The sequence below is a fragment of the Onychomys torridus genome, chromosome 1 (genome assembly GCF_903995425.1).
Source record: "Onychomys torridus chromosome 1, mOncTor1.1, whole genome shotgun sequence".
Lineage (NCBI taxonomy): Eukaryota > Metazoa > Chordata > Mammalia > Rodentia > Cricetidae > Onychomys > Onychomys torridus.
The window spans coordinates 29,074,868-29,101,369 of NC_050443.1; the positions used below are offsets into that span (position 1 = coordinate 29,074,868).

Here is a 26,502-nt window from a genome sequence, read left to right on the forward strand (position 1 = left end):
TAAGTTAGTAGTTTTTATAAGATTAGGACTTTACTTTGTGTGTGTGTGTGTGTAGTTTTTCAAGACAGGGTTTCTCTGTGTAGCTTTGCGCCTTTCCTGGAACTCACTTGGTAGCCCAGGCTGGCCTTGAACTCACAGAGATCCACCTGCCTCTGCCTCCACCTGGCTGGGATTAAAGGCGTGTGCCACCACCACCCAGCCAGGACTTCACATTTTATCCCCATTAGGTTTAACCTTAAACTCTAACAATCTTTGAATTGAAGAAGCTCTTTTAGTATCAAAATACAACTTTTAATCAGAGTAACCATTATAGAAAGTCACAGGGTTGTTTTTGTTTTGTTTTGTTTTTTGTTTTTTGTATGACTTAGTTTATCCAAATAGCTAAAGTTTAGCAAAGAGAGCAAAGACAAAGAAGGTAGACAAAGATTACTGTGAACCTGAGTAGATCTTAGGAATTTATAAACCTTGATTATCAAAGAATGTTGATACATTATTTATCAAACGAATGTTGTTACTTATCTGAATTTTCTAGAAGCTTGGTGTTGAACAGTTAGCAAAGCAGAAGTAGTTAGACATGCATCTTAAGTCAGCTTTTGTTCATGAGTAGACCTTTATAACCTTACATTTGCATCATCATACAAAAATCCATACCAATCCAAAGTATTTTGGAGACCTGTTGCTGTTTCTTTAGTCTAAAGAGAGATACAGTGATAAGCTAAGGGCTCAGTAGGACTGAGAAGTTTTATAATTGTTGCTTTACTCCACAGAGTCACTAGATGGTGAAATCATGTAGCTTATACTCTTTAACTTTAGTCAAGATGGCTGCCAGCCAAGTGGCTGCCTCCATCTTGATGATGTCATCACCCAAGATGGAGGAGAGCCACATGATGGCTGTTTAAAAACATATTTTCTACTGGGTGATGGTGGCACAGGCCTTTAATCCCAGCACTTGAGAAGCAGAGCTAGTGAGTTCGAGGCCAAGCCTGGTCTGCAGAGCAAGATCCAGGAAAGGCGCAAAGCTATTCAGAGAAACCCTGTCTCGAAAAACAAAACCAAAAAAAAAAAGTTTTCCTAGCAGACCAGAGTTGAATCACATATATAGTATGTTGTTATGTTGTAGTAAATTAAAATTACCTATGTATAGGGTTTAACTATAAGCCTTTTGTTTTATGTTTTAGACCAAATTTTACAGATTCTTTAACTACACCCAATGAATTTACAGGTTTTGAGATAAAGACTGTTTACACACTAGTCTTAACAAAAATAAAAGATTTGAGAGTTGGAAGTAGTGAAACCTTGGAGATAAGGCTTTAGGATCTTTTGCTTGTGCTCAAATAGTGTTACAATTTGTAAGAATTTGGAACTCTAGTGTGTTATGTTTGGCCATCACTATACTGAAGTCAAGCCATTTTCAGTAAGACAGCAAGGCCTTAAGAAAATATCTGAGTCTGAGAAAGGAATTGAGTCGGAGGAGAAAAAGTAGAGAAAAGAATTCTACCACAGGGAGGGTTAGGCAGCTAAAAGACAGAGGACAGTGTGGCTGTAAGGGACAAGGAGGAAGCAGCAGAAACCCCACCCAAGGGTGAGTCCCAATACTGTAGAAGCCATGAGAGAGCAGAGGGGTCAGCGTTGTGGCCACAAGATTTTCAATCCAGGGCATCCCCAAGTGGATGGAGACTTTGAGAGAGAAATGTCCCAAATCACAGAGGAGAGGTGCAGCAGGCTTCCTCTTTTAGGCCACCAACCAGCTCCCAAATCATGACATAGAAACTTATTATTAGTTATGAATGCTCGGCCTTAGCTTAGGCTTGTTTTTTGTTTGCTTTATTTCCCCTCTAACTTAAATTAACCAGTTTCTCTTCATCTATGTTTTGCCTCAGGGCTCTTTACTTTTCCTTCGGTATGTGCTGCTCTGTGTCTACTGCCTGGGATTTCCCTCTTTCTCCCTTGTTTACTCTTCCTTCTTCCTCTCACTCTTCTCGAGCCTAGATTCCTCCTCCTATTTATTCTCTTTCTGCCTGCCAGCCCCACCTGTACCTCTTCTGCTTAGTTATTGGCCAGTCAGCTCTTTATTAGACCGATCAGGTGTTTTAGGCAGGCAAAATTAAACAAATTCAACACGTCTTTACATAATTAAACAAATGCAGCATAAACAAATGTAACACATCTTTACATGGTTAAACCTTCCATGACAGAGGAGTGTGTCCCTTTCCATGTGACAGGGGCCCAGTAGGGCAAGAGGAAGCTTCTTGGCACACTGGTGTGGCTTTTATAGTAGAAGTAGATAAAGCAGGGAGCTCTGTGGTGACTCTTACCCAGCAGAAGGGGAGAGACATGTGGTTAGAGCAGGTAGAGGAGAAAACAGCTGGAAAGCTGCAAGTGTCTTAGTAAGTAGGACTCCCCACATGGTGAGGCCCCAAAAGGCATAGCAGGGAGATGCCCATGTGGTAGGCAGCCCAAAGGGCATAGCAAACTCCAGGAGCCAGAGAGAGGACACTTACTGAGTAACGAGGAGAGATGGGTGGTTAGGTAAGGTGGAGGGGAAAAAGCATCTGGAGAGATTTGGAGGGTGGCAGAAGCCAGCAGAAACAAATGATCCATGCACATCCTAGGAGAGGCAGTTCAGCTGCTTGGTTCAAAGAGGCTGAGTTCCTTGGGAAGGAGCTCATTTATGCCACGCCTAAGATTTCAACACCAGATAAAGGAAAAGGGAAATAGGTATGGTGGAGGACATAGTTTATTGTAGATAAAAAGGAGAGCACAGCCAGAGACAGATATACATCTGGAAGAATCCAGACTGGTCCTGACCCTGAACCATGTGAGGAGGGGAGTGAGAGGGGAGAGAGGAGAACCAGGTACAGCAGCTGGGGGCCAAAAGAGAATGGGGTAACCAAAATGGCTGGTTATATAGGAAAGGGCAGCTGGGGTAAGGGCAGCCCAGCCTCTGGACTGGAGAAGTTTAGGGGGTGGAATATGCCCCCTACAGATATCCTAACATGGTATGGGACAAAAAAAACCCACTATTTTATTTAAAACAGGTTGATTATAAATGTAATCTCTTTCTAAAGAAGAAAAGGGGATATGATATAGATATAATAGGATGAAAGGGTAGATTAAGGAACTTACTTCTAAAGAGCAACAACTCATTTAAAATGTTTTACATTGGTATAGATTTTAGTCTATTGATACAAACTTAAAGTTAATTTTGTTATACTGTGTATATTTCTACTCGTGTTTAAGGTATTATGTTTGTATAGCTCATTTTAAATTGAAATGGATAATTAAAAGTAGATTAATAATTAGTCATCTATGATAATCATACTCGTGACCATGTTAGTTAAGTCTTCTAGATATACATAGAGATATTTCAGATAGATAGGTAATCTTCAAATACTTCAAAGACCTACAGAATATGGCATTTAAAATACTTTTAAAATTTAGACTTTCTGGACAGTGAGACATGTCTGCTCCTGGCAGCACCGATTTACTTTAGAGAGGAGGATGGGCATTAAAGACACTTCATATCTTATCTTCACCTTGGCAAAAATAGCCATTTGGGCAAGAAACTGTTCTTGCCTGGACTGCTTGATCGACTGGACATGCAGGACCCATAGAAAGGTGACCACTAAAGTTTGCTCGACAAAATGGTCCTTCAGGTTCCTGCTTCACAGAAGAAACTGCCAGACATTCTACAGGACACTGAGAGAAGTGACTGAGAGACTCTAGCCCTGTGAGCTAAAGACAAATGCCCCAACTTTACAAAGGAACATTAGGTGACTGTCCAGGCTGCCAGCTGTCTCTGTCTACCCTGCAAGACTCCCGAAAAATGCTTACATCCTTCTCCCGGTTCTCAGGTAATATTATATTCTTCTGAGGTCTTTGATGTGGTTGAAGACTAGATAGTTATAATTTCCTCAGTTATGATAAAAGATAAGTTAGATATAAAACCTTAAACTCACAAATATAAGATAGATAGGATATCTTCTTTAATATTGTAACTGTAATTCTTGCTTGATAATTGTTTTGTTATATGTAATTGTACTATGTAAAAGTTAAAACCTTCCTTTAAAAAAAAAAAAGAAAAGGGGAAGTGCTGTGGATATCGCTCTGTGTAAATAAAGTTCTGATTGGCTAGTAGCCAGGCAGGAAGGATAGGTTAGGCGGGACAAGGAAGAGGAGGAGGCTGGGAACAGGAAGGCTGGGGGGGGGGGTGGACACTGCCAGCTGCTGCCATGAGAAGCAACATGTAAAGACACCGGTAAGCCACAAGCCATGTGGCAAAGTATAGACTAACAGAAATGGGCTAAATATAAGAGTAAGAGCTAGACAATGGTAGGCCTGAGCTAATGGCCACTCAGTTTAAACAATATAAGTGTCTGTATGATTATTTTATATGTGGGTTGTGGGACCATGGGGGCTTGGTGGAACCTGGAGAGAAGCTCTCCAGCTACACTAACAGTAGGGACTGAGGGTTGCTGAGAGAACCTGGCAGCCAGGTCTGCTTTGATTTACTGAATAGACACCTTAGCCATTTGTCCCAGGGTTTGGGATTTAACAGTGGTGAACACACATACATACAGGAAAAACACCCATACAGGTACAAGAAATAAATACATAAAATGCTTACAAATATTTTTTAAAATAAATTTTTATTCTTATTTTATGCACATTGGTGTTTTGCCTGCATGTATGTCTGTGTGAGGGTGTCAGATCTTGGAGTTACAGACAGTAACAGTTACATGCCATGTAGGTGCTGGGAATTGAACCCAGGTCCTCTGGAAGAACACTTGGTGCTCTTAACCTCTGACCCATGTCTCCAGGTCCCTAAAAATATTAAAAAAAAAATAAGGTGGGCTAGAGAGATGGCTCAAGAGGTTAAGAGCACTGGCTGCTCTTCCAGAGGGTCTGAGTTCAATTCCCAGCAACCACATGGTGGCTCATAACCCTCTATAGTGAGATCTGGTGCCCTCTTCTGGCATTCAGGTGTACATGCAGGCAGAATACTGTATACATAATAAATAAATAAATAAATCTTTTTTTAAAAAAAGATAAAGAAGTGACTGAGGAAAACACCTGATGCTGACATGTGGCCTCCACACATGTGTACTAGGTAAGCATATTGCGCGGGCGCGCGCGCGCACACACACACACACACACACACACACACAGCATGTGTGTGGGGGAGTGTTCTCAGAATAGTAAATGTCCATCACTAAAGCCTTGAGGCCCACAAGCTGAGGTTGTATGAAGAGCACAGAGAAGGCTGTATGGCTGAGGCAAAAAGCAAGAAAAGGTGGGAGAGGGGTGATAGGATACTCTTCAGAGAGTAGCTCCTCAGCAGAGCCAGGAAGGAGTTTGAAACAGAAATGGTTTGGGAGACATATTAAAATGCAGACTGCTGGGTCCCATCCCCGGGGATGCTGGCTCAATAGGTCAGGGGTGTACATTTCCAACTAGGTGTCACGTGATGCTGATGATGCTGGCCTAGCAACCCCTAGCATGAAGACTACTGACCAGGAACATTTTCTGACTGTAATAAGAGAGTAATAAATATGTGTAATATAATACACATGATTATATTGTGTATGTGCACATATGTTATTGGTTTATTGCGGAACTACCTTATTTGTAGCCCAGGCTGGCCTCGAACCCCTTATCCCCCTGCCTTCATTTGCCAAGTGCTGAGCTACCATGCCTAGAAACTCATGTGACTGTGAAGTTTCTGGTGGTGGATAAAAGAAAACAATGGCAGGTTTGCAGAAGGAAAGTGGATACTAAATGGCACCTCAGATGAACTTTATGGAGAGAGAGCCTCATGGCCCAGAGCAACCAGGATTGGGCCTTGAAGTAGGGAGCGTTAAGAGAGATCTTAGCCGTGGAGCACACGACAAGGGTCTTGAAGAGAAAGAACGTTTTGTTCCAGAGTCCAAAGGGAGGTTCCAACTCTTGTAGGTTTTCAGAAGGGGTGGGCAAGCTCCACACTACATGACCTAGTCTGGACTAGCTTGTGCACCAAAAGTAACACGGCACTGATAAAAGTAGTAATTCAAGATTGGCTGGAGTTTGCTCACAGCCACATGAGGGAGTGAAAGTGTAAGGCCACAGAGAGAGAGAGAGAGAGAGAGAGAGAGAGAGCACCAGGGGGTCTGTGATCTAACATCTAATAGCTACAATGAAAAGTATAAACGAGTAAAAGATACAGGGCCAGTGAGATAGCTCAGTGAGGTAGCTCAGCAAGTAGGAGCTGTCTTCTTGCCAAGCCTGACACCTGAGTTCAATACCAGGACACACACATGAAAAAGAGGACTCCTGCAAGTTGTGGTGCACACACACACACACACACACACACACACACACACACACACTTTTTTAAAGCATAAGAGGAACAGATGAAATTAGTTTAAATTAGATATTTCACTTGTTTTTGATTACTTAATCATTCATAAGTCAAGGTACGCACAGTGCCTTATACCTATAATCGCAGAGACAGAGGCAGAAATATCAGAAGTTCAAGGTTATCTTTGGCTGCATAAGGAATCTGAAGTTAGCCTGGGCCACATGAGCTCTGTCACTAATATTTTATCATTAACATATCAACAGGCTATCAGTTCAATGTGTTATCCACATTTTAAGTGAATAGACATGTCCACTCTATTTTTCATGTTAAATCTTTAAATCCAGGGTATATTTTGTCCTGGCAGCACATCTTAATGAGAACTTGTTGGTGGAGCTTTCCTGTCCTGATGTCGCTCTTAAATAACCACTCGGAGTCTTAATATTAATTGTAAATGCTCAGTCAATAGCTCAGGCTTATTACTAGCTAGCTCTTACAACTTAAATTAACCCACTTCTATTAATCTACATTCTGCCACATGGCTTTTATCTCTATCCTGTTTTGTGTGTCCAGCTCATTCTGCATCTGGCTGGCGACTCTCGATTCTGTCCTTCTTCCTCCCAGCATTCTCCCGGTCTGGCTCTCCTACCTAACCTTATTCTGTTCAGCTATTGGCCAGTCAGCTTCTTTATTAAACCAATCACAGTGACATATATTCACACAGTGTAAAGGAATATTCCACAGTCAGTAGTTTTCGGTATGTGAGGCAGAATAGACAGACAGGAAAAATTGTGGAAACATGGGAAGGAAAAGGAGCCTCTCACCAGCTGAGGAGCAGGAAGTCAAGACTCAAGTCAATCTCAGACTTCCACATGCGTGCACACACACAGGTGCCCATGAACATGTGAGCATGCATACACAAGAGAAAAAGAAAAAAAGGACACTAAGAAATGTAACCAATCAAACCAGACTCAGGCGAATGAGAGGGAGGGGACATTGTTATAGAAGACTTAAAGAAACTCCCAACAAATGTGATGTACAGACTCTACAACAAACCGAGAATTAATAGTTCATAAAACAATCAGAGAAATTTAGAAACAATTTTGGTATTCCTTACGATGAAGGAAATTTTGTTAGTTTAGATGTGCTCTCTTTAAAAAAAAACTTGATATTTTAGAGATACGTATTTATAGATGAAATTATAGGCTGTCTGGGATTTGCTTTAAACTAATTGGGTGGGGGAGGCGGAATAAATAAAACAAGATTGGCCATATGTTGATAATAATTGAAGCTGGGAGATGGGTACTTGGAGGATCGTTATATAATTCTATTTTTGTGTATAGCTAAACATTACCATAATAGGATTTTAAAGTGAGGAGGCACGGTTGGAAAGAGAAGGAAAAGAAAGGAAGGGTTTGGGGGTTTTGTTTTGTTTTTTGAAGATCTGAGAGCCACGAACAGGCTCCAGAACTAATAAGGGACACTTTGGACACAGAGAGAGGTGGCTGCTAAGCTGGCTATGGGATGTTTACAATGGTACAACGTGTTGGTCTCCTTTCCTTGCTCCAGTAAAGGATGCCTGAGCCTCTCCCGGCTAACCTGCAGCTTTGACATCTGCAGCTCCTAAACCAGATTTCGGGTCCCTAATTCTACAGCTAAGGTCCAGTAAGATCAGCAGGCCTCCTGCGCACCACCACGTTCTAGGGCAAGGTGCTCCTCTATACATCCCACGCCCCACCCCCGTTGTGCGGTCTGGAGGCAACCACTGAACCGGCGAAGCCAGAGCAAGGTGAGGCAGAGGGTGTCGCGATGCCTTCTGGGAAATGTAGTTCTCTTTCCACAGCGGAGCCGACGTTTTACTTTCAGGCAGGACTACGTGTCCCACAACGCACCGCGCTCATGGGAGCCCCGTGGTGCGTTGCTGCCTCCAGGTGGCGACTAGCAGTTAAGGACAGAGTCCGAAAACCCAGCTGAGAGCAGAACGGGGCGGGGGCAGTGCTGGGAATACCGAGAGTCGCCCTGGAACCTCTGGGAAGCCGGTCCAGAGGATGAGGCTGCGAAACCTGAGCCAAGAAGGGGTTGTAGTAATGAAATTGGAGGAGAGCCCGGTCTGAGGATTAAACGGAACCAGGACAGCAACTGTTGGCTGGTTATTACAGAGTGAGCACTTTTCATGCGGCAAAGAACTGCTTCAGAGCTTTACACGTATTAGCTAATTTAATCCTCTCAACGGCCTTTTGAGTTATTATCAAAGTGAAATTGAGGCCCAGAGAAGAGGCCAGAGTCATTCAGCTGGTCTGTGACAGAGCTCGGATTTGAACCCAGGCTGTCAGGCCTTCAAGTCTGTGTCCTTTTGACTATGAATGTCTTATTACCCTTCTAAGTTATCTCTCTAAAAATAAAATTGTGAGCTGGGCGGTGGCGCACGCCTTTAATCCCAGCACTGGGAGACAGAGGCAAGTGGGTCTCTGAGTGTGAGGCCAGCCTGGTCTACAGAGTGAGTTCCAGGACAACCAGGGATACACAGAGAATCCTGTCTAAAAAAAACAAAAATAAGTGAAATTGTGTGTGTGTGTGTGTGTGTGTGTGTGTGTGTGTGTGTGTGTGTGTGTGTGTCCAGGGTCCTCCTGCATCTGCCCTGCCAGAATGGAATTATAGGCCTGGCTTTCGCCTGTGTGGTAGAGATCCAAACTGAGGTCCTCATGTTTGCACAGCAAGGACTTTAACCGCTGAGCTGTCCCCTCAGACCCTCTTTAAATTATGTGAGGTTGTTGTTAACGTGAGTTGACTCAAGATGGCCATTAGCTTATGAATCTCTGAGTTGGGGATCATCAGTGCTGTTTGTTTCCAACTTTGGGACTTAGCCCCATCCTGAAGACAAAGTTTACAGTCACCCTAGGTTTATAATTAGCACCTGAATCATCGGCACGGGTTCTATTCCTACAGTCAGATGTCTGATTAGCGTTAGGTCAGCAGTGGTTTGTGTTGGGAGCTGGAGTCTTCAGGATTCCATAATCACACAGATCTGCACGCAGAGGTGTACTTGCCTAGAAGCCAATTCTCTGTTGGGCTAGGTGGTTTCCTCCTCCTGGCATCACACCCCTGAAAACCATCACCATCATCATCCACAGGAAGGCGCTTCCCTTCACCTCTGTCTTATTCCTGATGGAATGCTTGTGGGGACCATCATCACCATCATCAACTTGACTGAGTTTGGAAGCCCCTAGGAGATTGGTGAAACACCGCTGAGTGTGTCTGTGAGAATGTTTCCAGAGAGGTGAAGGCCTATTCTGAATGGGGAGCATCATTCCACAGGCTAAGTTAAGAGGGAATAAAACAGGATGTAGGGGAAGCCAGGGTTCCATCGTTCCTCTGCTTCCTGGCCACCCACCTTCAACATGAGCTATTCTGCTCTGCGGTGTCCTCTGACATGGAGAACTGGGCGCTCTGAAGCCATGATAAGTAATTCTCTCCTTGGGTGGGTTCTTTCTGTCTGGTGTTTTGTCAGCTACTAGAAAACCTGTAGCTAACACACCTAGAAATCAAGTGTGCTCACTTTGTCCTTGAGTTTGTGGTCATGTGCCCCAAAGGCAGAGAGATAGTCAGGGTGGAAGTGGAGACTTCTCCCTGGATGGGACTTGATACAGCAGATGAAAGGAGAGACCCCTAGCCCACTGGAGATGGTTAGCTCACTCTTTGCTTCTAGACCTGTGGCCAAGGGGGAGCTGGAAGCAATCTCAACTCCCTTTGTATCTCAGCTAACTGTGTGGCCAGTTCTCTACAATAAAACATGGGCCAGAGGACAGTTGATCCCTTCAGAGGACAGGAGATCCCTTCTAGACAATGTCAAGAGACTGGCAACTCTCCATCCTGTCCCCTTGTATTTGCCAGGTGGGAGGATAATAATTCTGAGCCCCAGGAAATACTGGGGTGACAATATGACTGAGTCTGTGTGTGAGTCACCAAGTGGAGGACACCTAGAACACTGCTCTGGTGAGATGGCTCTGCAGACTGAGCAAGCCTGATGACCTGAGTTCAAACCCTGGAACCTGCACAGTGGTAGAAAGAGCAGCTCAGGATGTAGATAGTGGTTAAGCAAATGCCTAGCTTGGGTGAGGCCCTGGGTTCCATCTCCATATCATCAAAAGAAAAGCGAAATTTTTCTGGGCATGTTGGTGCATGTTTTTAATTCCAGCACTTGGGAGGCAGAGGCAGCTGGGTCTCTATGAGTTCTAGGCCACCCTGGGCTGCAGAGCCAGTTCCGGAGCAGCTGGAACTACACAATGAGACCCTGAATCAAAGAGAAAAAAAAGATAAAATGAAAGAACCAACTTCACAAAGTTCTTCTTTGACCTCTACACAGGCACCATAGCGTGTGTGCCCCCATATGTGCTCACACACACACAATAAATAAAGTTCAAAAAATAATAAAAAGAGACACAATGTTCTATGCCATCACTGAAATCCAGGGGACTGTTTGTTACAGCAGCTAGCATGACACTGATACACTGACCCTTCCTATTTGGGCCTCTGGTATCTATGAAGCTTGAGCAGCAGTCGATGCATGAAATGAGCCTCAGATCTGCTGCTGTGGTATTCGGCTTTTCATTAATAGGTCTCTATCAAAGGTGACCGGATATTTCCCTCCTCCACAAGCTTGTAGAAGGCTCTGTCCCCATTACCAGCTGGAAGCTATTAAAGCAGAAACCACTGACTTCCACCCTTGTGAAGTGGAACCCCAAGCACCGGGCTGTTGTCTCCCTGCAGGAGATGGCACTTGCCTGGAACCCTAGGTCCAATTTAGGGTGGTCAGTATTGGGATGAGGGAAACTCACCTTCTCCTTCCCTCTTTTCACCCCACTGTGAACGAGCACCTTCAGGCCTGATCTTTTAGATGAATCTCTAGCCCTCATTCCAGATTCATGTGCTAACTACAAAGCTAAGTTAATTCCAGTGGAGCCCACCTGCTGATCTTGGATGGGTAGGTACTAGTTGAGGGATAGGAGGTTAACCACAATATCCTCTTCTCCCTGAAAACTCTGACTCAGAAGGAGCCAAAATCCCCTTATAAAATAGTGTCCTTGCTGGGCAGTGGTGGTGCACACTTTTAATCCCAGCACTCAGGAGGCAGAGGCAGATAAATCTCTGTGAGTTCGAGGCCAGTCTAGTCTACAAAGTGAGTTGCAGGACAGGCTCCAAAGCTACAGAGAATCCCTGTCTCGAAAATATGAAAAAAAAAAAAAGTGTTCTTTTTTGGCCCATGATGGACAACATTTGCTTATTATGTAAGCACAAGTATGCATGTGTGTACTCATCCTTGTGAGTTCTTAGGGTCTGTTATTGTTGCTTCTAAGATTCATTTGTTGTTGCTCTGTGTGTGTGTGTGTGTGTGTGTGTGTGTGTGTGTGTGTGTGTGAGACTTGGGCACAGTGCCTGAGGAGGCCAGAAGAGGGTATCCTCTTCCAGTTGCAGTCACAGGTGTCTGTAAGCTACTTGTTGTGGGTACTGGTAGCTGAACCTCAGTCCTCTACAAGAGCAGCAAGCATTTTTAACCATTGCACCCCACCCCTCCAACCCACTTTTTGTTTTTTAAGACAAGGACTCATGCAGCTTGGACTGGTCTGGAATTAGTTATTTGAACCTGATCTTCTGGCCTCTATCTCCCAAGTGCTTTGATTAAGATATGCACCACCATATCCAGTTATATGTGGTGCTAGAGATGGAACCCAGGACTTCAAACATGCTAGGCAAGCACTCTACCTACCAACTGAGCTACATCTCTAGCCCCTTGTGTTTTGTGTTCTGAGACAAGGTCTCCTGCAGCCAGACTGGCTTTGAATGTACTGTTCAAACCAGGATGACCTTGTACTCTTGATCCTCCTGCCTCTACCTCCCAAGTTCTGGAATTACCAGAGTGTGCTACCACCCCTGCCTCATGTGGATGTTTAGTGTTTCGTGTGGAGTGGGTGGGGATGGGTGGGAAGAATCTTCATATGGAGTGTTGTTCTTATACACATGACCTCTCATGTACTTGATGTGTGGTTGTGTGTTTCAGGGGTTCATGCCCGAATGTGCACCTATGTGTGTCCCCATATCTGAATGTATGTCAGCACATGTATGTCCCAATGGCCTTTAGAGTACACATTGTACGGGTGTGCATTCTGGTGTGTGTGTGTGCCCTGGGCATGCCTGTGCACACTGGGGCAGGTTCTGTGTGCACTGGACCATGCTTGGATCCGAGCAGTCTCCTTCCCCCAAGGCCTCCTCAGCTCTCTGCAGTTTAACCTCATTCTTTCTGCTGTTTCGCTGCTTCTGCCCTCTTCTCCAGATGTTGCAATTAAGCAAATGCTGCAATTAAGCAGAGTCCCCCAAACAGCCATCCCACTAGGATCCCCTTCCAGGAGCTAATGAGGGGTTACAGCACGTGCAGACCCACATGGTATGATGCAGGCTTTTGGGGACCCCCAGGCTGTGATGGCATGGAAGCTCAGGCAATTTGCACACACACACACACACACACACACACTCACACACACACACACACACACACACACACACACACACACGGCATAAGTCTGCTCACTCAGACTTCTCTAGATCTTAGCACACTGATTCCCGATTCCAGGAAGGTCCCCAGGTTCGGGGTCCTTAGAAAGTCCTGCACTCTGCTTGTGTAACCCCAGCCCCCTCGCTTCCCTAGTCACAGTCTGGACCATTCTGGCCTGTGCTTTGTCACCACAGGCCTCATTGTTGTCCCTTGCTTTCCCTGTTAGAGCCCTGTCCACCGTGATCTGGGTGGGCTTCCTCATCCTAGGCTCAGTCCTTCCTAAGCCAGGCTTCTCCCGCCCCTGCCTGACCACTCTGGCTATCTGGAGACACAGCTTCTCTCTGTGGGGCATTAGCTCATTCAAAGGCAGGACCTGAGCTGTCCGGGTCACTGCTTTATCGCTGTGTAGGTAGCTTTCTCTCTAGTGACCCCACACTTGAAAAAGGCAACTGAAGAGCAGAAATACCACAGCCAGCAGAGACAGCTCAGCACTGCAGAGCACCAAATGCTTGAAGGAAGAAGGCGAGATCCAGCCTACAATAACAGGCTCCAATGACCTGCTCCCTCGACTCAGGTGCCCTTTGCCAGCTTCAGCACCTTCTGCTTGTCTACTCAACTGCTTGGTGTTCCTAACTCAACAGTTAGGCAGCTCCTGATTGCCTGAAACTCCAGCTCCAGGGGATTCAACACCCTTCTCTGGCCTCTACAAATTCATGTGTATGTACACACACACACACACACACACACACACACACACACACACACACACGTACATGCAAGGAAAAACTTGTACGTGTAAAATAAAAATAAATACATCTTTTAAAATAAACTCAGAGGAAAGACTCACTCTGGCTTGTGGTCTTAAAGCACGCAGTGTTTTGGCCCATGTGTTTCAGCAGAACATCACAGTAAAGGAACACTAACAGGAACCAAGAGAAATGGCTCACAACTGTGGCAGACAGGAAACTTCAGAGCTACAGCAAGAAGGGAAGACACATCCCCCATGCAGGCTCCCAGTGACCCTCCTCCTCCAGTCAGGCCTCGCCTCTCACAGCTTCACCATCTTCTAACCATCTACTCAGATTTTAGTGGATGGGACCAATCATGAAGCTGGATCATCACCAACACACTAACTCCATCTCTTAGTGACTCTTTTTAAGACAGGGTCTCCAGGTGGCCTGGGAGTCACTCTGTTGCTCAGGCTGGCCTTGAACTTACAACAGTCCTCTTGCCTCAGGCTCTCAAGTGTTGGAATCAGAGATGTGCACCACCATAGCTAGCTACATTTCTTTATGTTATCTTATTTCTTCCTCTACCTCCGACTGTCCTAGAACCCCACAAGTTGACCAGGCTGGCCTTGAACTAAAAGAGATCCGAGATCCAAGTGCTGGGATTAAAGGTATGTGCCATCACTGCCTGGCTTTTCTTTTTCTTTCTTTCTTTCTTTCTTTCTTTCTTTCTTTCTTTCTTTCTTTCTTTCTTCCTTCCTTCCTTCCTTCCTTCCTCCCTCCCTCCCTCTCTCTCTTTCTTTCTTTTTCTTTTTCTTGTTTTTTTTTTGAGTCAGGATTTATGAGGTCCAGGCTTCAAACCAGCAGTCTTCCTGCCTCAGCCTCTGAGTGCTGGGATTGCAGGTCTGTGTCCTTACACCTGGCTCTTAGGAATTTCTTGTTTAAAGATTTATTTTTATTTTTACAAATATATTTTCTTTATTTTTTATGTGTATGGGCATTTTGCCTGTATGTCTATACATCTCTGCACTATGTGCATGTAGTATCTGCAGAGACAGGATGAAGGCACCTGATCGCTTGGGGCTGCAGTTACAGAGGGTTATGAGCTGCCATGTGGGTGCTGGGATTCAAACCCGGGTCCTCTGGAAGAGCAGCCAGTGCTCTTAACTGCTGAGCCATTTCTCCAGCCCCTTATTTTTATGTTTTTATTTTTACATGAGTGTTCTGTCTAGATGTATGTATGTGCACCATGTGCATGCCTGGTGCCTGCAGAGGGCAGAAGAGGACATCGATGTCTGGGACTAGAGTTGCAAATGGTTGCAAACCACCTTGTGGGTGCTGGGAACCCAACCACAGTCCTCTGCAAAAGCAGCAAGTGCTCTTAACCACTGAGCCGTCTCTCCAGCTTCTCACGAGGATGTCTAAATCCAGTCAGACTGTCAGTGAAAACTGACCTTTGCAACTACTGTGACAATGACAGATGACAACAGCGTCCTTGTCTTGGCCTCCGTTCCAGCATATGTGGACTGCTACATCTCCTTCACCCACCAGGCTTCAACAAAGCTGTGGTGGACAGTTCCCTGCACATGCAGATGCCCTTGGTTTATTCCGGTGAGCCTCCAAATGTGGTCCCTGGAACAGCCGTACTAGCTCTACAGTCCTGATGTGTTCTGAAGGTTCTGTAAAGTTCAGCAGAGGTGAGCCCCGGCTGGCCAGAAAGGTGACCTCATGCCCACCAAAGCACTTCTATATTGTTTCTCTCCCCTGCGGAACCTATCCCTTTTCCCTGCCTGTTTCCTGTCCTCAACCCCCAACTCTACCAGTGCCACTGAGTTCTCCCACTCTCGGGATGTCCTCCATGTCTTCCGGAATCCCAGCATCTCAGCAATGTTTCTGACTTCTGGGGCCTCTTCCTAGGCTTTTGAGTGTCCAGTATCCACTGCGCTGGGCCAGGAGAGCTGGTGAACTTTGCTAATCATCTGGAAAGGTGGGCCCTAGGACTGACTTAATTTTACCTACAATTTTTCAATAGACATAACTAGAAGGAGCCAAAAGTGCATTCTGAAACCTTCAGCAGAGTTGGGAAATGCCAGGGTGGATGGACATCCACATGCCACCTCCAAGGTCACTCTACTTATGCCACTGCTCAGATGGCTCCTTAGATCTGTGCCCACCTCAGGGCACCCAGGTTGTGGGTGTCTCTTTTGCAGCAGGGCTTCTGGGAGACCATGCTCCCCACATGCTTACAGCCAAGTTCTCAGACCAGGCTTGTGGGCCATCACCCATACCCCTCTTCCTTACATACCATCTGCCAGAAGAGTGTGGGACCCCCTCCCCACCTCTGCTTCTCCTGTCCCCTCACACCTCTCCTCTCAGTTGTGCATTGGCACAAATCTGACCAGGGTCTTCTGTGGGAGTGGAGAGAAACAAGAGAAGACAACAGATACACTTCTCTGGGTCAGCCTGACCCCCTCCTGACTCTGACCCATTTCCTGTCTTCTCTCACTCCCCTCTAACAGAACCTCTGGTCAGTGTGTTTTGAACTCTGTTCCTCATCCCAGAAGACACGGTTCTTGGTGTCAACTTTCCTCCTTCCAACCAGTGAAACGATCCCCTCTTGCCTAAAAGAACAAACCTGTTACTGGACAGAACCCGAATAAGGCTTCCGGTGAAGGTGGTGCTGAAATAGAGGGCAGAGAGGCAGATGCGTGGACATCTAAGGACTCGGAGGGCTAGGTACAAGGATATGAATGGGTACTGGGCACTGAGTTGCCCAGTGCTGCATACATGGGTGGGGGGATAGAGAGAGATTAGATGGATGGATGGATGGATGGATGGATGGATAGATAGATAGATAGACAGCATGCCTCTGACTTGTCCTTGCCTCTCGTGTCTGTTTCTGAGTCTCTCACTGCCTGCCTCTGTGTATCCACCTCTCTCCTTCAATGTGTTTCTGTGTCCCCATTCTACTCCAGGCTCTCAGTCTAAGCCTATCCATATTTTCAGTCTCTTTGCCTCAGTGTCTCTGCCTGTCTTTATTCAGGGATATTCTTATTCCCAGCAGCTCCAGGGCGACTCCATGGTAGGTGGTGTTAGGGGCGCGCCTTTGAGAGGAGGGAGGAGGGAGGAGGGAGGAGGGAGGAGGGAGGAGGGGGACTGCCTACGCCTTTAAGCGCGGGCGCGCGCGGGGCCTGCGCCTTTAAGTGCGGGAACGCGCACGGCCCTGGGTTCCCGGCGAGGAGGCCGCGGGAGCACCCGGACCCCGGCCAGCCTGCCCGGCCCCCGCCCGGCCCCCGCCCCGGCCCCGGCGGGGGAGGGGTCTCTGAGCGCGGCCCCTCCCCCCTGCGCCCCCGCCTGCGTTGCGGTGCCCGGATCCCCGCGTGGCCCTGTCTGTCTGTCCGTCTGTCCGCGCCCAGGCCTTGCCCCACCCCGGCCCTAGAGCTGCCCGTCTGCCCCCCTACCCGCCGCAGCAGAACCCCTTTTTCTGGGCCAGTTCCCTCTGCAGGCCACGAATCCAGCCGCGCCGCTGATGTCCCAAACCCTGGGCCGGCACCCCGACATCGGGGGCGCTTGAGCCGGATCGGATCAAGAGATTCTGAAACCCCCGAGCGTGGGACCCTGATCTGAGATCAGCACCCTGAGATCCTGCCATGGAACCCTAAGATCTGGACCTTGAACCTCAATATCTGGGGCTGGAATCCCGACATCCGTCCCTGGGACCCCAAGATTTGGAAACTGAACCCCATGGTTTTGGAACATGGACCCCAAAATTTGGAGCTGGAACCCCAAGATTTGGCATCTAAGCCCCCAGATTTGGAGCTGAACTCTGAATTGTCTGGCTGATACCTTGACATCTGGGAGCGAACTGCCAAACCTATACCAGGGACCCCACTATTTTAGGAACTAAACCCTGAGATTTAGGCCTTCAATTCCAAGATCTGAACCATGGAATTCCGAGGGGCCTGAAGTCCTTGCTGCAGACCTGAGTGCTGAAATTGGGGCTAGAGACCTCCAAATCTTGACTCAGCACCCTAGTATCTGAACAGCATCCCAATATCAGATTCCAGGACTGGACTTGGAACTCAGACCCTAAACTTCCCCATCTGGCTGTTTGGTACCTCAAGCCTGGCGCCCAGACAGCCTGATCCTAAACAACCACCGGATGGTCGCTGGAGGATCGGTCTCTGAAACTGGACCCTAGAGGCCCAATTTTAGTGGCACGGACCCCGAGAATCAAGTTTGGAGACTCCATAACCAAGGATTTGAGCTGAGACAGGACAGTTCCTCCACAGAGGTCCTGGAGGCAGGAGAGGCTTAACCAGATGCCGCCTCCGGAGTTCTGACCTCTCACCCCCTAGGAGCCTGAGGACTCTGCTCCTTGGGGTGGCTTCCCGCTCAGGTAAGGCCTTTGAGAGCTGTCCGTGGTGGAAGGGACTTGGGGTGGGGTGGGGTTGCCTGGCTACAGGTGGAAGTAGGTGAGGACTAGGTGGCCTGTGGCATTTTTAGGGGTTCTCCTTGGAAAAAGTCTGTCCATGAGTGTGTCTCCAATACTCTCTGGACACACGGCCAGCTCTGCCCCTCTCTGACCTCCTTGGCCAGCTGATGGCATGCCAGATCTCTGATGCCACCACCCTTCTAGCTTCTCACCGTCTGACCATCCAGCATCCTCTCTGGTCCCCTCTCTGCACCTCTCCTCTCAGTGGCCAGCTTTGGCACACCTGCCCACAGCTCTTTTCTCCAGCCTCTCTGCCCACAGCTTCTCTGCACTTCTGACACTATTTGTCTCTCTGGTCATTGGCTTTCTCACCCTTTGCCCATCTCTGGCTCCTGGACTGGGTCTGTGGCCATCACGAGCCATATCTAACTCTTCTCCCAGCTACCCCGTCCTTCTCTCCTGCCAGCTTCATCTGTCCATCTTCCCCTACCGCGACCCTTACTCCTGGTCTACCCACATCTGGCCATCTCTGACCATTTCCACCTTGGCCGCCTGTCTTCCCTGTTGCTTCTCTCCGTATCCGTTTCTCTGACCAGTTGTCTCCTACTGATGCTGCCGTGTCTGCCCTTTCTCCTCTCTCTGGTTATCTCACTGGCTTTTGACCAGGTCAGAACCCTTTTGTCTCTTTTTCCAGCCCTAGATGGACCGCCTCTGACCTCTCTTTGCTCACCTTTCCTCTTTGGTCACGCCTGACCTCTTCTGAGTATCCTTGCCCCCTCCCACCTCTTCCCTGTGGCTTACCTTCTCTCCACCTTGCCCCACTGTTCTATTCTCTGCCCACCTATTCCCATCTCTGACCAGCTTTCTGACCACCATTGCTCATTCTCGACCCTCTGTGCCTTCCTGACACATCTCTGATCCCTCCTTCCTCTGATCGTCCCAACCTCTCTGAGCATGTCATGAACATCTCTCCCAGTTTCGGATATCCCCAACCCCTCCACAGCTCCCCTGGGCCCGCCAGCCTCCTATCTCTCTCTCTTTTCTACAGGCCACCCCTGCCCGCGATGGCCGCCCTCCCACTGCTCCTTTGCCTGCTACCGCTGGCCCCTGCCTCATCTCCACCCCAGCCGGCCACATCTAGCCCTTGTCCCCGCCGCTGTCGCTGCCAGACCCAGTCGCTGCCTCTGAGCGTGTTGTGCCCAGGGGCGGGCCTCCTGTTCGTGCCGCCCTCACTGGATCGCCGAGCGGCAGAGCTGCGCCTGGCAGACAACTTCATCGCGGCAGTGCGTCGCCGTGACCTGGCCAACATGACAGGCCTGCTGCATCTGAGCCTGTCTAGAAACACCATCCGCCACGTGGCAGCTGGCGCCTTCGCCGACCTCCGTGCCCTGCGTGCCCTGCACCTAGATGGCAATAGACTGACCTCGCTGGGCGAGGGTCAGCTGCGTGGCCTAGTCAACTTGCGCCACCTCATCTTGAGCAACAACCAGCTGGCAGCCCTGGCAGCTGGTGCCCTGGACGACTGCGCCGAGACCCTGGAGGACCTCGACCTCTCTTATAATAACCTTGAGCAGCTGCCCTGGGAGGCTTTGGGTCGCCTGGGCAACGTCAACACGTTGGGTCTTGACCACAATTTGCTGGCTTCAGTGCCTGCCGGAGCCTTTTCCCGCCTGCACAAGCTGGCACGGCTGGACATGACCTCCAACCGCCTGACTACCATCCCACCCGACCCACTCTTCTCCCGTTTGCCACTGCTTGCCCGGCCCCGAGGCTCGCCGGCCTCTGCCCTGGTGCTGGCCTTTGGGGGAAACCCTCTCCATTGCAACTGTGAGCTGGTATGGCTGCGTCGCCTGGCTCGGGAAGACGACCTGGAGGCCTGTGCCTCGCCACCGGCTCTAGGGGGCCGCTACTTCTGGGCTGTGGGTGAGGAGGAGTTTGTGTGTGAGCCGCCAGTGGTGACCCACCGCTCACCCCCCCTGGCAGTGCCTGCTGGTCGGCCAGCTGCCCTGCGATGTCGGGCAGTAGGGGACCCAGAGCCACGAGTGCGTTGGGTGTCACCCCAGGGTCGGCTGCTGGGCAACTCCAGCCGCGCTCGTGCCTTCCCTAATGGGACTCTAGAGCTACTGGTCACCGAGCCGGGAGACGGTGGCATCTTCACTTGCATTGCAGCCAATGCTGCTGGCGAGGCCACCGCCGCTGTTGAGCTGACCGTGGGCCCCCCTCCGCCTCCCCAGCTAGCCAATAGCACCAGCTGTGACCCCCCGCGGGACGGGGATCCGGATGCCCTCACTCCGCCCTCTGCTGCCTCAGCCTCCGCCAAAGTGGCGGACACTGTGGCCCCTACTGACCGTGGCGTCCAGGTGACTGAACATGGGGCCACAGCTGCTCTGGTCCAGTGGCCAGATCAGAGGCCTGTCCCGGGCATCCGCATGTACCAGATCCAATACAACAGCTCGGCAGACGACATCCTTGTCTACAGGTGCGGGGCCTGGCAGTGGGGAAGGGGGTGGGGGGCAGAGTGTCCACCCAGGAGCATCCCATAGTGAGCCACAGCAGAGAAATAATAATGCTGCGGGTTGTGAAGGGAATCAGAAAGTGAAGGCAGACGAAGTTGGTCAGCAGGGTTAACCAGAGTTGGACAGGAAGGTAAGAGAACTAGGAGACGTGGTGAAGGGAAGTCAGACAGCGGCTAACCCCAATCAACGACAATAAATAAAAAGCAGGCTGCAGAGATAGAAAGAAAGAAGGCAGTGAAAATAGACAGTGAAAACAGCGAAATCAGGCAGTGAGGGAAAAATCAGGCCAGAAGAATAAAAAGTGAATGGCTAGTGAGGGTTCGAGTACAGCTCAGACGGAGTGCTTGCTTAGCGGCCCCAGGTCTGGGCCCAGCCCGGAAAAGAGAAAAGGTTAATGAGGTTGTGGGAGGAACAGGAGGCTAAAAACAAATTTTCACAGGAAGTTTGGATTTTCAAGGCAGGCTACAACGAGGAATGTGATCAGCAAGAGGCTGAGGCAGGATTGTGACACATTCAAGACCAGCCTGGTCTACATAGAGCCAGCCGGCCAGAGATATCTAGTGTCTCAGAGAGGGGTGGGTGGGAAGAAGAGGGGAGGAGGGAGAAGGGGGGGGAGAGGAGAGAATGGGCAGAAATGTGCAGCTGGCTGAGGAAGCCAAATGGGGCAACCAACGGAATTGAGAGCAGAGGTTAAGTGGAAAATTGGGGGTGGGAGGTCAAACAGAGACAAGGCCTTGGGTTCGCGCAGTAGGAGCCATGTGTGTCTAAGTGCTTGTAACAGTAACATCCTAATTTTTGGTTTGCTAAATCAAATCTAAGCTAGGTCAGACGTGTCAAGGCATGCCCGTCTGTCTCCCCAGCTCTCAAGGGCTTGAGACAGGAGGATGATAGCATGTTCAAGGGCCTCGTATAGTGAGACCTTGTCTCAAAACCCAAACGAGCAAAATCTAGTCGGCTTACTATGTGGGTAGAAATGCCCGTTCTGAGGTCTCCTGCCTTCCTTCCATAGCTGCAGACACGAAGCCTGGAGTTTACACACTCCAAAAGGCCAGTCAGTAGAGCTTCTGTCCTCAAGCCAGATAGCTGTCGGTCCATCTGCTGTGACCACGAGGGCGGAGAAGTGGTGGTGGCTGACACTGCTCATCAGAGTCTGACCATGTGTGGGCAACTGTGGGTGACCCCCTGTCCTCAGTGCCAGGCTGGGTCAAGAGTACAGACAGCCCCAAACTGACTGTAAGAACTGGGTCTTCCCCCGGCTGATTATCATCTTGCAAATCCAGTGCCTGGGTCCCTCCCCTCTCCTGGCCATACTTCAAGATCTCATCTCCTCAATTCCCACTTTCTGTCTCCATCTCCCTCCCCCCCTCTTTCTTTGAGACTAGATCTCATGCAGCCCTGGCTGGCCTGGAACTGGCCGTGTAAGCCAAGGATGGCCTTGAACTCCCAGCCCTTCTGCCTTCACCTCCCAGCTGTGGGCCATACACATGGCTTTTCCACTCCTTTTTTGAGAGACTATTGAAGAGATTACATGGAGGGTGGGCCACCTTGCCTGATGTGGGGCCGGACAGTCTAGAGACAGCCACCCTCCCGCAGGTCATTGTGGGAGGTTCCTTGTGTTGCCCTCCTAAAAGGGGTGAAACAGATTCTAAAACTAGCCCAGTCCATCAGAGCACCGAGACGAAAAGAAACGGTGGGATTGGGTAGGAAGACAGAAGAAACGAGAGCAGGAATAGTGCATGACTCACACCTTAATCTCAGCCCTGGAGAGGCTGAGGCAGGAGCATTGAGAGTTCAGGTCAGCCTGGGAGCTGCATAGCCAAAGCCTGGCTCTGCACTCACACACCCCCAACACACACACACACACACACACACACACACACACACACGCCCACACAGGTGCCGCATACACAAAGGTAAGGCTGAACAGAAACCAGGAAACTGAGATAAAAGAGGACAAAGAGATGGACCTAGAAAGAAATAAAGCAGTGGGCAGAAAAGGGAGTGGCTCTGAGGTGGTGACTCGCTCGAGGGCTCACTGGAAAGCACTATGGAGATGATGATGATCATAATAAGGCAATGAGGCTTGGGGGAAATTCGTTGGCAAGCTAGCGGGAAACAAGGCAACAGAGGTGCAGTGGAATCAAGTGTTAAGGTGAGGGGTTCAGCTGCATGCCCGGGAGGTGTAAAAAAGCTGGACAAGGGAAATTAGCGGCTGGAAAGAAGTCAGGTAGCCAGGTGTGGGATGCAGCACTCAGAGTTGGAGGGAGAAGCATAAGGAGTTCAAGGCTAGCCTCAGCTACATGTCAAGCCTTAGCTAAGTTGCATGAGACCCAGTCTTGAAATGAACGAGCAATTGCTTCCCGGCCTTCCAGCTAAGATCAAGTATAGTGTCTGCTCTTAGCAGATTAATATCTGATATGTCCTCTATCTGAGGACAATAAATTCAATGGATTTTTGGAGCTGGGAGATGGGGTAGCAGCTTGCTGTACCCACTCCACACACTGATGGTGTTGCAGCACTCCAGAAGTGGTACACCCTCAGGGTGTACGACAAACAAAAGCCAAACAGGGACCAGAAAGGAATCGGGAGAGAATCTGAAGGGAAGATGTCTGGGAGGCCAGAAACAAAAGGGGGGTATTGGTCACGTGCAGTGTTAAATGGTTCTATTCCCAGTACTCTCGAGGCTGAAGAGACCCTACACAAGATATGAGCCAGCCTTGGCTACATAGCAAGAGTCTGGGAGGTAGGCAGGGGAAGAAATCAGACAGGTTTGGAGTAAATTGGGGCAGTGAACCGGAGATATGTCTGGCAGGGGCTGGGAGAGAATGTTGAAGGCTTGGCAGATGAGGGCGGAGGCTAGGCGATAACAGGGCGGAGGGCTTGAGGGACGTTAGGGGCTCCTGAAAAAGAGCAATCGGGAAAAATCTCTGAAAGGGGAACGAAGATCTCGGGCTGCAGGGAAGTAGGGCATGGCACCCACAGGTGAGCTATTGCCAGGGAACTTGGGTGGTGAGCGGGAGAGTGAAATTGGCCAGCCCACTGGATGGATATGTTAGGTGTCAGTTCAGCAAAAGAAGCCGCCGGGGCGCTAGCCAGAGGGAACTGAGGTGAAATGAGGCAGCGGGACTTCAGGGAACTTAGCTAGAGGGAGGCACTGGGTGGGCAGCGGGAGCATGGGTACTGGGGAACCACAGTCCTGACTCCCCCTGTTGCCCTCCCCCAGGATGATCCCGGCAGACAGTCGTTCATTCCTGTTGACCGACCTGGCATCAGGCCGAACCTATGATCTGTGTGTGCTTGCGGTCTATGAGGACAGTGCCACCGGGCTGACAGCAACACGGCCAGTGGGCTGCGCTCGGTTCTCCACGGAGCCGGCACTGCGACCATGCGCTGCACCCCACGCACCCTTCCTGGGCGGCACCATGATCATCGCATTGGGAGGCGTCATCGTGGCGTCAGTTCTGGTCTTCATCTTTGTGTTGCTTCTCCGCTACAAGGTGCACGGTGGCCAGCCACCTGGCAAGGCCAAGGCCACAGCACCAGTCAGCAGTGTTTGCTCCCAGACCAATGGAGCCCTCGGCCCAGTGCCCAGTGCACCTGCCCCAGAGCCTGCTGCACCCAGGGCCCATACTGTGGTCCAACTGGACTGTGAACCCTGGGGACCCAGCCACGAACCTGCGGGACCCTAGCTGGGGGCCCACCTCTATGGATTCTCTGGCCCCAGGGACAGCAGGATCCAGACACCCCTCGGGCCCTGGCCTCAGACTCACCAAATTGCTCACAGTTTTTAAAACTCTGATGGGGAGGGTGTCGGGGCAGCGGGGCACAACAAGAAAGTCCTATTTTTCTAAGCTTGGGCTGTGCCCTTGCCCTTGTCTCTGTCTGTGGGGACTGAGGGGTACTGAGGGGGCTGGGGGCTGAGGAATACCTCCTCTGAGGAAAGACACTTCCTGTAGTTCAGTCTGGGGTCTCTGCAGAGGGGTCGAGGACAGTCATCTATAGTCATCCATTCAGGCAACTGATGTTCTGGGGCTGTGCTGAGCTGTGACTTGTGGTGAGGACTCAGTGATCCAAGCTGCCCTGCCCTCAGTCTTGTGGGAAGCACATCTTCAGATAGCCATTCTCTAGAAGACAGGGATGAGGAAAGCCCAAGGGACTGTGTACCCGGGAAGAGGTGCCTGGCTCAGCCTGGAGTGTAGTTCAGGGAAGGCTTCTTGGAAGAAGAGGGATGTGATCTGAGTAGTGTATCTGAAGGGGGTTGTTAAGCAAAGAGCAGAAGGTGAGGTTCCAGGTGGAGAACACACCATTAACAAAGGTCACGTGTTACCAGGCTTTGAGTTGCTATGGTTGAGGTGATGTGGGAGGGGTTAGGACCTTCACAGTGAGTTGCTCAGCTCTGATGGTGATAGGTAGCTATGGAGTATCTGAGTGGGTCAGGACCAACTTGGACCAGTGAAGGGTGGGTTGGGAGAAAAGAGAAAGAATGGGTGGCAGAGTCATTCAGGAGACGGTAGATGAATTACAGAGCTCAAAAACCATGAGGAAGGGATGTATATTGAGTGAAACTCCAGGCTCTGGCCAGTGGAAAGTTCTCCAGGCTGCCCTGAGGACCAGGGGCCAGGGGCACAGCTGAGAGGGATGGCAATGTGGGCTCTGCAGATGTGGGGACCAGGGGATAGCTAGCTAGTAGGGAAGAGGTATGGCTAGAGGTCAGAGCCAGGCATAGAAATCAGGGCTTTGCAGATATTGTGGCTCACACCTACAATCCTCACACCCAGGAACCTAAGGCCAGAGGACTGATTACAAGTCCAAAGGCAGACTAAAGCTACAACGTGAAACCCTGCCCCCACCCTAAAAATGATGCTGGGAGAGGTCCCAAGATTGAACCCATGAGGTTTCTGTATTTGCAGAAGAGACCTTCTAACAGGAGGAGGGAAAGGTGAAGCATGTCCTAAGTAGCCATTGTGTTTACTAATAGAAAGGTCACAGAGGCCCCAGCAAGAGCAGTGTTGTGGAAGGGGTGAGACAGGTGCCATGTTGTCAGATATGAGTGAATATGGACAGGGAGTGAGCCCCGTTCAGGGTGAGTCAGAACACTGGCCTCATGTCTTTCCTGAGCTGGTCCCCACTGCATCATTGCCCCAGACCCCACAATGGTCCTGGAAGTTTATAGAATCAAACATGGGGCCAGGGATTGTTAGAGATCCAGGAATGGGGTCAGTAGCAATAGCATCTCCTGAGCAAATAGCTTTTCTGGTAGCAGGAGGTGGGACCATGGAGGAATTAGTCATCTAGGGTAAGGTGATGTAAGGCACAGGGTGAAGAGAGCCCGAAGCTAAACTTGGATTATCATGGTTTGGTGCAAAGAACGTTCTGGTGAGCCGACAGAGCCCATTTTCATGGTGGGACTTGAGACCTTGACAATGTCCACTCTTAACCATGGAAACATGGTTCCCCAGTTCTGCAGCATCCAGAGGTCACTTTGTCATTGTGTTACCCTTGAGTGACTAAGATCATGTGAGGTTATCAGCCAAAGTAAGGGCATAGGTGTCGGGCAATGGGAACTAACAAATGGGAGGGCTGGCTCAGTGCCAACTAGGAAACACCCATTCCCACCTTGAGGGGGAGCCAGAGAGCACCGTTCCTAAACCTTCCTGGTCCTGCCCTGCCCAGGCACCATTTGTGACAGATACAAATGTTAAACGGAATGAGTGTGAATCAGGGAGTACACGTGGGAGATGTGGAACTTTGGACTTGCCTCTAGCTGAGGTCTGGAGGTCACTCTGGCAGGAGATAACTAGCAAGGGGTGGGAACAACATCCAATGCACATGGAACAGCATATGATAAGGGTGCATTGTGAGAAAAGGGGGAACGAGGGAAGCCAGAGACCAAGTGGGCTGGAGAGAAGGGACATGGCATAATATCAAGGCAGGAAGCAGGT

The 26,502-nt window shown here is 49.5% G+C and overlaps 1 protein-coding gene and 1 non-coding gene across 2 annotated transcripts; both read left to right on the top strand.

The window, feature by feature from the left end:
• Positions 1-16,822: 16,822 nt before the first annotated feature.
• Positions 16,823-24,411, top strand: Lrfn3 (leucine rich repeat and fibronectin type III domain containing 3). The gene is made up of 3 exons (XM_036178558.1): positions 16,823-18,008; positions 19,093-20,523; positions 23,784-24,411. Exons 2-3 carry the CDS (start codon positions 19,109-19,111, stop codon positions 24,247-24,249), a joined length of 1,881 nt encoding a protein of 626 aa, XP_036034451.1. The 5' UTR covers positions 16,823-18,008; positions 19,093-19,108; the 3' UTR covers positions 24,250-24,411.
• LOC118576977 lies at positions 22,913-23,097 on the top strand. Its single transcript, XR_004944156.1, has one exon. It is a non-coding gene; the product is annotated as a U2 spliceosomal RNA (small nuclear RNA).
• Positions 24,412-26,502: the final 2,091 nt, after the last annotated feature.